General features: G+C 39.1%; 1 protein-coding gene across 1 annotated transcript; it reads left to right on the forward strand.

The window, feature by feature from the left end:
- Nucleotides 1-3,310: 3,310 nt before the first annotated feature.
- Nucleotides 3,311-12,588, forward strand: LOC119728078 (fibroblast growth factor receptor 2-like). The gene is made up of 14 exons (XM_038200153.1): nt 3,311-3,368; nt 3,992-4,270; nt 5,232-5,459; nt 6,611-6,757; nt 7,149-7,299; nt 7,878-7,969; nt 8,659-8,889; nt 9,144-9,254; nt 9,733-9,920; nt 10,594-10,716; nt 10,922-11,033; nt 11,220-11,319; nt 11,616-11,715; nt 11,828-12,588. Exons 1-14 carry the CDS (start codon nt 3,326-3,328, stop codon nt 11,903-11,905), a joined length of 1,983 nt encoding a protein of 660 aa, XP_038056081.1. The 5' UTR covers nt 3,311-3,325; the 3' UTR covers nt 11,906-12,588.
- Nucleotides 12,589-13,090: the final 502 nt, after the last annotated feature.

Below are 13,090 nucleotides of genomic sequence, written 5' to 3' on the forward strand. Positions count from 1 at the left end.
GAACTGCATACGTGCGTCTGAAAGAGACGTGTTCATATGCACGCAAGCAACCTGAACATAAAACAGTGATCGAGCGTTCTCAGCCACAGACTGGACAACGTCGTAACAGGTATGTGTCAATGATCCAAACGATTTTACATGCCATATTTTTTTTGTTATAGTGGTTTGTAAAACATAATCAAATACGGGTGTACGATTGTTGATGCAAGTACCGTGGAAAAGACAGCATAAGTTAGACCAGGGGCTAATTCTATAATGTGGAGCTGATATTAAACGCTTCATGGGCCTTATGTGGAGTTAGAGGAAAATGATTTTGTTTTGCATGGATTGACAGGGGTAAACATTTTGTTCATGCATTGTTAAATGACAACAAAAGCCTCTCAGACGCAACGCATATGAAGGTCTACACTCTAAAAACAACTTAGTCAAAATATTGACTGGTTTTCCTAGTAATTGAAAATTTACTTAGAACTTAATTAAGCATGCAAAGTTTCGTATCATGACTAGAAAAAGTCGTTGGATTTGACTCCAATTTTAGTAACATGTATTTGCATAACTATTTTTCCTATAGTTATTAATATTGACTCGAAAAATCTTGTCAGATTGACTGATTTTTAGTTGCACCAAGCTGTCCCTGAATCGCTTGTCAAAATTTAACTGGTTTCTAGCCACACTTGCCCCTTTTTTCGGGGGGGGGGGTGGTGTATAACAATCATTGTGTCAAAATGCTTCAAAGGTATTAACCCTATAAATTATTCAAGCCACCAGACAAGTTTTCGGCAGCTGCTCGAGATCAGCGCAAATTGGTCTTAATTGTGATTATACATGTATCAATTGAAACTCCTGGATGGAGACGGACGGTTGTAATAAAGTGTCTTGCCCAAGAACACAAAAACCATTTGCCCCGTTAGGATAATTGAACCCACGTATAATCAATCGCACAAGTCAGTCGCCGTAGCCACTGTATCACGACGGTCCCCATGATAATTTCCTTATAGTACAGAAAATATCTGCTCCGCTAAAACCCGCTTACATGCCCAATTTACATGCAATAAAATTAACATTGCCTGTAGCTCATTTGACTTTTGACCACAATATGCTTTCGCTAACCATATACTTTCTCCCTAGCTGCTCCGTGAAATTTGGCCATTAATTATCGGTACCCCCCCCCCAAAAAAAAAACACGCAGGTCAAAGCAGAATTGGTTTTTTTAAGGATCAGTCAGTTGCCGCCGTGTCTCGCGTAGCTGCTCTATTTTCTCGTCCACACACCTTACAGCAACGCGAGACCAGCTAACGATGGCCATAAAAAGGGCTTCAAAAAATTGGCAATTTTCATGGCAAACCACAACCGATCCAAACAAACAAAGCTGTTTTAGGTAGTTAAAGACCTACTTCATACATCTACCAAGGTATTTTTTTCTCAAAAAAAAAAGGATTTCGATGCATTTTGACGATATTATTTCACGGACATATCGACTAAAAATTGTTCGAGAACGACGAAAGTATCCCAAATGTTGAGGCAATCAAACGAAAGAGTGAACCTTCATCTACAAAAAAAATCTCGTGAACGTGATGTCGTTAATATTTTAAGAATTCAATGTACACACAACTTCCATTTTGCACATCGTGAAAAGATCGTCGCAATTGTAAAGCATAGAGCGAGAAGCCCAAACACGTTTTCACCTTGTGACCCATACGCCCACTGATTGGTTGAGCTTGCGCTCGAGTATGGCCTGCTTAATATTCATGTCATTCATTGCGCGAATAACGCGTGCTATTCACAATGTTTTCAGGCCAACGTAAGTCGGCGTACGTTTACACGCGTACATTGTGATTGCAAATCATGAAATCTCGCAAAAGTCTTCATTTTTCAAAATTTTTGAAAATGAAGCGTATACTTTCCTCTTGTATACTTTCCTCTTTGTTTCGGCCGTTTTTAAGAATCGAATGTACACCTAAAAACTATCGGCCCTCGATTTTGTTGATAAAAAATATGATTGTGTTTGACAGGCCATAACAACACTTTATATTTGTCAAAAGCAGCTATTCTTGTCATCAAAATTAAGCACACGATTTCAACTTTTCACTTATTTAGCCATTTTGGCTAAACATTGCATGTTTCCAGGCACTTTTTGTGTTTTCTGTAGCCTCGAATAAATCTCGTAAAATCGCGTACGCTTTTGGGCCATGCGTGCTTGACTTCGGGACGAGAAACTGAGGTCAAACAGGGCTGTGTGCGTGACACGGCTACTGACTGGGATCACCGAATTTTGTCAACCCGGCCGTTTACGTTAATCCTGAGGCCAGAGTTTAAAGCACACCATTTAACTCCCATAAGACGCCTTTATCGTATTGAGGTTGACTGAGGTTTCTTTGATGTCTTGACCACTTCTTGAGGAATTCTATAAACTTACAACACATTTTTTTTGGAAAAAGAGTGGCGTAAAATGCGACATCTGTCATTGACCGTGTACAGGTAAAGCGCGCAGACCGTAGAATGAATTATATATGACTGCTCTGCAAAACCTGTCAACAATTTCATCTAATTACTTTTGGAGACTAAGCACGTAGGCCTATGTCTTAAACTGCATAGCGAATTTCAATAAAATATGTGACGGGCAATCTGGACTGTAAGAGGGAGTCAACACTAAGCAGGCTATAGATTTACATGTTCTTTTGCCATTGACATATTTTGTCAAGTGATCTAGCTCTGTGGTCAAGGTGAAGGTCGCTAGAAATCAGGTTTTGCCTTTCGTGTGCAATTTGAGTTAGAGCTGCACGTCCCTAGAGTTCCTCAACGCTGTTTTCGATGCACGTATGTGCCTGGAAGCAATTCTGTCCAGCGTAACACTGTTAATGCCATACGAGTTTGTATGTGCCGAAATTTTGGTACAAAGTAGAATTTAGCTAATAGTGTTTCTTGTAAGCTGGACACTAGCAGTGGCGTATCCGGGGGGGGGGGGCAGGGGAACTGTGCCCCCTCCCCCCTGCGGATTTTTTTTTACATTTCTTTTGTCAGCAATGATTGAAATAAATGTTTATAGAGTTCTTCTGACATCAATCTCACCAAGGAAAACCCGCTGAACTACCATTCCAATGCGCCGTGATAATGTCCATATAATATGTAGTATGCATAATAATAGTCAGTTTGAAAAGCCCCCCCCCCCCCCACACACATCAAAAGCTGAATACGCTGCTGCTGAAACACATAATTTGATGTGTGAGGATGTATATGTTTTTCATTTCTGGAGCATTTTGCAGACATGACAAAGATGGGTGAAAAGATGTGCCGTCTTCACTTGGTACATACATTACTGTGGGTAATGACCTTCCTACTTGCATTTGTTCCCTCCAAGCAGCAAAACTGTAAGTAGGTCTACGACTATTTCATGTATGACTCGAGATATCTCTTTGCATTTGAGTCCTTTTTTTTCAACTTTCAACCCTGAAATATTGCAAAATTCAACCTACCCAAGAAACCAAGCCCAATGTTTATTGACTGGGTAAATTTTGAACAAATCAAACTTATGCAAGCCAGATGTAAAATTTGATTATGTTTGTTGATCCCACAATGGAATCATTACATTATGATTAAAATTTAATGGTAATTCAGTTTCTACACTGCATGTTTATCCTTTAACATTTAAAGAATTGAGAGCCGTTATTGTTTGACCAAGATTCCCCAAAATGTATGGAATTCTGGCGCAAACTTCCTTGTCAAGATAGGTGCAGTGGCGTAGCCACGGGAGGGGGGGGGGGGGCGAAAACCTTGTCGGCCCCCAGTCGCCCCCCCCCCCCCCCCCACTGAAATTTTGAGTTTCTAAAACAATTATCATTGCTCTACATGACGCCCCCAATGAATTGTTCCAGCCCCCCCCCCCCAGCGCCCCCCCCCCCCTGAAAAAATCCTGGCTACGCAACTGGATAGGTGTCAAGGAAACAGTGACCATGCATAACTGGATAAATTGCCATTTTCCCTCTCGTTTCAGTACCTGGCTATTTGGGATGTTTTGGTGATTCGAATGATCGCGCCCTCCCGGCGATCCGTGAATCGTCCAATGCACAGTCTGTAGAGCGCTGCTTCAGACACTGTCTGGAACCCACCCAGTATAAATATGCCGGACTGGTATACTCATACGAATGCTACTGTGGGAATAACGATGACTATGACAAACACGGGGAAAAGCCGGAGTCTGATTGCCAAGATAGATGCGCCGGAAACAGCGACCAGATCTGTGGAGACGGTTGGCGTCTATCCATATACAGAAGTAAGTACGGAAACCAATATAAAAACCTTGCCAAACACATTTCACAGGTTTTTGTAATGTTGATTGGCATTTCAAAGTAGTGTTGTAGTGGAGTCCATCACAAGGGCGGATCCTGGGGAGGAGGGGCCAACAGAAACCACCCCCCCCCCAAAAAAAAAAAAACAACACCCCATTATTAAAATGACGTCACAATAAAGGCAGGCACTGCGTACACCACCATCTTTCCCTCCAAAGCATGGCTAAAGTGGTCAGAAATTGGCTCAGAACGCATCACAGAGCATCTAGAATCCAAACATTTTCGGGGGCCTTAAGCAGGCCCTGAACTTGCCTCACGCCGTAATTTTTGGAGACCCACTTTTTGGGGGAACCATTTTTTTCTTGGTCCTCCCAAAATTGTGCTCTGGATCCACCTTTGGTCTATGGGCCTTATGCACCAGTTGACCATTTTTGTCGAGGTCTCCTTATGTATTTCATTAATTGTTAACTATTGAATGGGAATATGGGATGGCGCTAGACTATTTATGCAGGCCTAATGCAGGCATATTTTATTGTCATTTTGTTTTTAATCTGGCTTTAAACATTAGGGAATGCTCAATTACAAATTTTAAATTATTCATTGAAGCGGACTGGAATTAATCAGTAATTAACTGCTTCATTTCTTTTCGCAAGTTCCCCAATTTTTTTTTCGAATGAACAGAACAGATCACCTCGCTTTCAATTCAATATGGCCGACTCGTACATGAGGCCTAACACAAGTCAAGTCACGCTATTAAAAGGAACTGAGACAACGGTATTTTTGTCAACCCCATCCCATGTTACTTGTGATCGGACTTGTGAAGTAGCTTGTGATTTACTGGTGGCAGCATTGTGATTGACTCGACTATAACACTGATCCCAACCCCGCATCAGAAATTCACAAGGTACATGTATTATTTTTGTATAAATGTCCTCAAATTTGCAGTATCAGATGGAGTATGCAGTAACGACGTAGGACCACCCACCAACGGACACCACGTCATCACCAACCCGCGTTCACTGTCTTACAATCTCAACAACTTCAAGTTCTTCGGGACTCGTGTAGATTTCTCCTGTGACCCTGGATATACCCTCCATGGAGCATCAAGCATTGAATGCATTGAGACTGACTACAACATCGTCACGTGGAGTGACTCGGTACCAACATGCGAAGGTGGGTTAAGTAACACGCGTTAAGGTAAGCCCTGTCTGTTTTTGCATTCTCTACAAATAACCAGGAGGAGGTGACAAACGAGTTTTCAGACTCTTTTTAAAGAAAACGAAGCAGGGAAGTCTGCATATTCTAGAAAAAGTAAGGGTAAAGGTAAAATCATGCACATGAATTTCCTCAATCATATAGACTTTCATAACAAATTTGTCTATGCAAAACAGCATGAAATTAAACCCTAGTAAGTGCTTTCAAATGAATGTTGATTTCTCTAGAAATAGCCCTGTAATGCCTGTTATTTCTGTTGATGATTATGAACTCTGCATTACACCACATATCAAGGTTTTGGGGGTTAATATCCAAAGTGATATCAAATGGGACAAAAATGTGGACAGCATTGTCAAACGTGCTTATGTTAAAATCCATATGTTAAGGGTTCTCAACAGTTACGGTTTGCCTCACAGTGATCTCATAACCATCTATAAAAGCTTCATCAGACCATTGATGGAGTATGCACCCCTGTGTTGAACGGAGCACTTACCCAGCATCAGGTGACTCGGCTTGAAAAAGTACAGAAACGTGCCTTGAAGATCATTCTTTGGGTCGCGTATTCGTCATACACCCAAGCTTTATCGCATTTCAGCTTAGATTCTTTGGCAAACAGACGTAATCAAATATCATTATCCTTTTTCAACAAAACCCTTAAACACACTGACATTTTTCGTGATTTTTTTTCCGCCTCAACATACTAGAATGCTGCGGAATAAACCATCCATCCCTGAAATCCATTGCCGAACAAAACATTATTACACCATTGCGCTTCCTACCCTAATCAGATTGCATAACCAATAATAATAATTTTAATTTTTCGATATGTAAATTGCAATGGACATCTTTTTAACAGGATGCTTTGTACGCGTGAACTGTAGAAGTCATTGTTCGTGTTTTAATGGTTTTCTGCTTGTGTGTGTACATTGTAATGGTGATTGTTGTCAAATAATTTGTTGATTTGGTGTTAAATAATTTATTATTTTGTTAAATCCATTGCAATTCAGTTTTTAACTGCAATAATGGATTGAAATAAACCAATATGAATGAATGAATGAATTAATAAGCTGATCACCGCAATATTCTCTTTCCGGTTGTCATCATTGCAGTACCCCAAAGTAGGACAACGAAAATCGCGTTATCCACAACGCCACCCCAAACTAGAACAACGACGGTCGTGTCCTCTACAGCAGTAACTCAAAGTTGGATATCTGGCGTTCACCTTACCACGTCATATGACGTTGGAAGTAGCAACGGTAAGTTAGTGACTGTTGTCTTCACTCCCTCGTGACTGGGTTGCGGTCACAAACCTAGGCTTCGTCTCCAGCTTCGGCTAAGTGAAATTGGACTCACCTCAATAAAGGGTATGTTTCAGAAAAAAATGCATTCCGTAACATGACTGTAGTATTTACGTTTTCATTGGACATAATAGGTTTCAGACAGATGCTGAAGCCATTAATATAGTATACTCGGATAACACACTTCATATACAGTGTTTATACGACGGTTAAGGGAAAGCCTAATTGAATTTGAACAAAGTTTGACAAAACTGAATGTAACTGCTCTTTGAAATGTTGTTAAAAATCAGAACAACAGTTGTATCAAGGGATTGAAATAATGTTGAGAATGCTTTCTTTTACTTTACAGAACCGTCAGGTGTTGGAGTCATAGTTGGACCGTTGGTGGCGGGCTTCGTCGTTGTTTTGGCAGCTCTAGGTCTGTTGATACTTTGTATGTGGCGGCGTAAAAAACGAGAGTTAGTGAACGACTGTGACAATCAGTTTGTCAGGAATGAAAGGTGAGACGCAGTTAACGGACACAGATACACTTTACACATTCTTTCTTAAAGGCATATACGATCATTTGCATTTATCCCCAAAGAAACCTTCGAATTATTGTAAAAAGCTTACTTATTTAATATTAAACACCCCGTGAAATTACTTGGGCTGGCTTGCTGTCATTGAGAAGAATCAGGAAATTAAGGTGATTTCCAACGATCAGTGAATTGACTGATTTTTTTCGAAAATAAAGAGTGCTATCGACGGAATCGTGTTTTGTGATGATAAGGTTGTGAATGGTTTTTCACTCTTATATTTTCACTGAAAAAGGTAATATTCACTGAGCTTAAACTTCAACATATGTTAGGATTTGAGCATTTTGTCATAAGATTTGAAGGGGTGTTAGTAATGGAAACGAGCAAAGTTTTTGAAGTTCAGATGGTCCGTATGCCTTTATAAAAAGAATCTGGAAGGATGCAGTGAACAGTAAATTTACTTTGTAAACAAAAAGTCCCGATGATCCTTTCGTAAAATGCAGACCACATGTAGTAAATTTGGAAACATCAGGTTGTTCCAATTTAACATTTTTTTTCCTCAGCAGTAACAAGCAGCCAAACCATAATTCGCAATCACTGCGTTCAGAAGGACAAGATCAAGTTTGTACAATACAGGCAGATGGACAACTTGAGGGTGAGTCACAAAAACGATAAGTAATGAGTTTATTAAATCTTTACACATATACAAAACATGCATATACGCAATCAGGAACCTACGCAAAGAATGGATTCGTAATAATAGAGTTGTTATAATCCCTAAAATGTTTGCCACGGTTCGAGTTTAACACAAGTCAGTCACAATTCAATCACAAGTCAACAATATATTAATTACAAGGTAATCGCAAGTCAATGCTAACTGAATCATAGGTCGATAACATTAAAATACAAGTTAATCAAAAGACAGTCACAAGTCAATAGCAGGTTATCATGTAATCAAATCACTGATATGTTAAAACACAGTTGAGGCCTCGTGTGACGGGGTGAACAATTCAGTGCCAGTTTGTGCCTTGAAAAGCTGTTGAGACTAATATAGGTTGGGATTTACTTGTGATAACTTGTGATTGACTTTGATTGGCTTTGATTGACTGAGATGACTTTTGATCACCTGTGACGACCTGCGACTATATAGCATGTGATTGTCTTGCTATTGACTTATATTAACAATTGCTAAATGATGACTTACGATCACTTGTGATTGAATGTGATAGACATACGATTGACTTATTACAACTTTGTTGCTTGTTGTCCATCAAATCTGATTGCAAAAAAAGACAATTTCCATACACAAATATTTGTGCATCTCTTTCCGTTTTCAATTTCCAGATATCCTATTGGGTGCGTTGTCCACAGCGAACGATTACAACCCTGGACGCGAGATCCAAGCTGCGCATGCGACCTACGGCAATGTAGGCCCCAATCTATCGCTCTCGAGAGATCTCGTTGAAATTGAGAAAGAGATTGGTCGAGGTGCCTTTGGCAGAGTGCTGCTGGGGACCGCCCTTGGGATCGAGGAAGTTGGCAAACGAGCCAAGGTTGCAATCAAAACAATCAAAGGTAAACTCCATGATGTTAAAATGACTGATTCTGAGCAGTGCATGGAAAGCCCAATATATTGCCATAAACTACGTTGTCTTGCCAAATTATAGCCTTAGTATGGCACTATACGCTCCTATTGTGATCTCAAAGAGTCCCATTACAGCTAAGTAATGACAAGCAAAAGTATTTTAAAGGTAATGTGCAAAGCAAAAAGTTTACGAATATCATAAATAATGTATTTGCATTAAAGTCAACTTATTTCCTACCACTAGAGGGCGCTGACAGACAGGCGAAGGTGGAGCTCCTGGAGGAGTTGGACGTCATGAAAAAGATTGGTTCCCACCCAAACATCGTCAGATTACTTGGCTATTGCATAGAGACAGGTAGGACTCCGTACATTTGGCTATTATTTTCAACAATATTAATCTATGCACATAAAATACTTACTTTATAATGTGTAGTGTGGAGTTAAAATACTGTAGAAATTCTTGGAATCGCTACGAGGAGTTTTTTGTATTCTTAAAAACGTAGTACATTGTCCTGAATGGATTATCCAATTTTATTTGTAGATATTGCATAACCCTTTATGTTTACGAGAACACATTTGCCCAGTACATTGGTCTGTGGATAAAAACAATTCTGACCGAGCACACGTGAATGAGTCAAAAATCTTTTTTTTTTCTTCATACCCAAATAAAGAATTATCAAGATGCCAAACTGAAAAATATCAAAATAATGGACTGGGAAGCTCATTGTTCTGCACCCCAAAAAAAACCCAAGAAATCTTTTCATGTCATGTTATTCGGCCATCATTTTTATTAGTATTACTGCAAGTAACTTTGTAAGCTTCGTTTATTAAAGATCCCATCTATCTCATCGTGGAGTACCTGGGTAAGGGCGACCTCAAGAAAGTTCTGATGGGATACAGAATCACAGATACTGGGACCGGCTACGGCAACATTTCTGGTCTGAGTCAGTCACTCTCGTTGACCTTGGTCAAATTCGCCAGGGACGTAGCCAATGGAATGGCATTCTTGGCTTCGCAAAAGGTAGTATCAGACCGCTGTATGATTAAATGATATCACGTTTATCCAAGCATATTTTCACATTTATTACTTTGAAATATTTAAATCTAACAACGATTAATAAAGAATATATAATATAAGTTTTGATTTAAGCAACATGTAAAACTTTGTCAAAGCGTCCTCATTCCATTCGCTCAACAATCAGGCCTGTTGATTGGCTTTTTAAGGACTAAAGATTGCAGCCCAGTAGGCCCAATATTGCCTGCGCCGACCAAATCTACAGTTCAATGCCCGCAGTTGTCATTTTTAATTAATGGAGGGTTTTGTGGCGCTAGCACTTGAGGGGTTGTAGCAAGTAAGAGTCCAAGGTGTGATCCGGACTTGGAAAGTAGTTGCTGAGAAACTTGGGATGAAATTGGAAAGGATTTGGCTCGTTTTTACAATAGAGTTGATACTTCATTTTTCAAAATAGCCCATGGACTGCAGGTATCTGGGATACCAAAGTTCCAATGCAAAACGTGAGATTTGCGGTTACCCTTCTATTTGTAAGTCACTTCAAGCACTTCAGAAAATCAAACCAACAACAACAGCCGCTCCGTTATCTGTTCACATCTTGCAATTCCAAGTCGCAACTGACTAGAATCCACATTCCACAATCCACAATCCACAATCCTCCAAATCTTGCTGACATTTGCAGTGCATTCACCGTGACCTGGCCGCCCGTAACGTACTGGTTGGTGAAGACATGGTCTGCAAGGTGTCTGACTTTGGACTCGCTCGTGACGTCATGAATATTAGAGTCTACCAGCGAGAATCCCAGGTACCGTTTGTTTTCTTGAAATACATACCAATAGATATATCATCATATCCCGCTGTAACCACTTTATAAGAGGTTTTTGTGTCTGTTATAGATATAAACTAGTATTTGGTTACGGACTTACAAAACGCAATAATAACACGAAGAAACATGTTATCTAAGAAATGTACACTGTCGTTAAAACAACGGCCAATATTTTACCTGACAGGGTCCACTGCCCATGCGCTGGATGGCACTGGAGTCCTTAATTGATGACGTGTACACAATTGAGAGTGACGTATGGTCTTTCGGGATTCTGATGTGGGAGATCGTAACACTTGGTAAGATTTCTATTCAGACTTCAAATATGTGTTTCATTTCTCGAAGAAGATGTAAAATTAGACTACATCAACAGCTTCATTTAAATAATAGCCCTCAGCCTATAATGTTACATAACATAAATTGTTTTTTTAAAAGAGGAATTAATATATAAACACTACTGAAGTAAATGTTAACAATGATGATAGGTGCCCGGCCATACCCACACATTATGACTTCAAAAGATATGCTGAGGCAGCTAAGGAAAGGCTACCGCATGTCCAAGCCAACAAACTGCAAGAAACAACTGTAAGTATTAACCGAGCTTATAGCGCAGCTATGATAAAACAAATGAGGCTCAGAAATCACTCCAGTCATTTGTGTGCAACTAACCAGTGTCAAAACTTGATGACTTGTCAGGAGAAGTAAATCCTTCACAGACGGACATATTTACACTTAATGGTGATCACAAAGATGTGAAATACACTGACACCATCTACTGAAACAGACATTGGAACTATCTATGGTAGTACATTAAGATGACGTGTTTATTTAGCAGGTCTTTCATGTTTTATCAGTTTATCATATACCACATTTTGTTTCAGATATTCCATCATGCGTAGTTGCTGGCATACCAACCCGAAGGCAAGACCAACGTTCCAAGATGTTGTCGAGAGTCTGGAGGCGTTGCTTAGTGAGGAAATGGTAAAACACACACATAAAAACATTAGCAATTAATTAAAAGATAAGGGACCCACTCGTATTTTTATCAATAATTCAACAAATTGTGAATTGTTTTCTTCATTTTATTGAACAGGAGTACATAACTGTTGGAAACATTGACGAAGGCATCTACGAGGTCCCAAGAATCATGGAAGAGAACGAGAAACTGTAAATCACGAAATAGAAAAATGTGTGAAATATTCTGGGAATTAAAAGATAATTCAAAAGCACTAGAAATAATGATCTGGTTTTGACTGGAAAGAGTTTATTAAATTTAATTCCTGACTTATGCGAAAACATTTGTGTGCAGATGAATAGTTCCAGGTTATTTTCTAACCAATATTATTGAAGGAGATTGTGGCAAGTTGTTGTCATAGTAACATAGTCGCAAGAAAATGTTTAGTGAATGTAAAAAAACCCACCAAATGACCAAATTTGTCAGAGAGTACTATATAGAAAAACTTGAGTTGCATTTATGACACGACCACATCAAAGTTTAAAATAAGCAAAAGTCATACATATCGGATTGCACAGTTAATAGATAGTGGTCTTGGCACAATTACAGATGGAAAGCTCGATTATAAAACAAAACCTGAACGAATTAAGCCTTATCATATAGAGACCAAACAAGTCATGTTTTGGCAACATGAATGTAAGCATTACTTGTACGGATAACGAAGACGGATGGTGTGGTGCTCGATTTTTTGACCACGAATGCCAAATAGTTTTGGCTCGCGAAACAGTGGGTTGGTGTGCCTCGTAATTAGTATAAATGTTGTGAAAATACGTTAAGCGATAACTGTAACAATCACTAGAAAGTGTGGCTAGCTTTCCTTTTAAGCCCAAGGTTAAAAAAGACTTTGGAAGATTTTAGTGTACGCCTCTCTTAACCAGATTGACTTAACATTATTAATATTTACAATTTACTGGGAGTAACAGAGTAACTTTCTACTTAACTAGATTGATATTAAAAGTGTAATCTTCTGCTTGAAACCTGCTTATATAACTAGTTTGATATTAAGTAACATTCTGCAAAATAGATTGATATAGTTTGTCATTGCTTATTTAGATTGTATTAAGTAAAGCATCTGCTTATAAACTAGTCTGGTACTGTGTAACATTCTGTAAAGTAGGTTGATACAGTCTGCCATTGCTTAACTAGAGTGTATTTAGTGAAACTATCTGCGTATTAGTTTGATATTTGTGTACAATTCTGCAAAGTAGATTGATAATAGTCTGCCATTGCTTAGCTACATTGTATTAAGTAAAGCATCTGCTTATAAACTAGTTTGGTATTGTGTAACATTCTGCAAAGTAGATTGATACAGTCTGTCATTGCTTAGCTAGGTGTTTTTAG

This window comes from Patiria miniata, unplaced genomic scaffold, assembly GCF_015706575.1.
Source record: "Patiria miniata isolate m_02_andy unplaced genomic scaffold, ASM1570657v1 HiC_scaffold_20, whole genome shotgun sequence".
Taxonomy (NCBI): domain Eukaryota; kingdom Metazoa; phylum Echinodermata; class Asteroidea; order Valvatida; family Asterinidae; genus Patiria; species Patiria miniata.

Excerpts from the sequence above, each read along its gene's own strand:
- LOC119728078 (XM_038200153.1), top strand. The coding sequence starts at position 3,326 with ATGACCTTCCTACTTGCATTTGTTCCCTCCAAGCAGCAAAACT. Across the intron at positions 6,758-7,148 it reads TGACGTTGGAAGTAGCAACG|AACCGTCAGGTGTTGGAGTC; the intron begins GTAAGTTAGTGA and ends TTTACTTTACAG. Across the intron at positions 11,320-11,615 it reads ACAAACTGCAAGAAACAACT|ATATTCCATCATGCGTAGTT; the intron begins GTAAGTATTAAC and ends ATTTTGTTTCAG.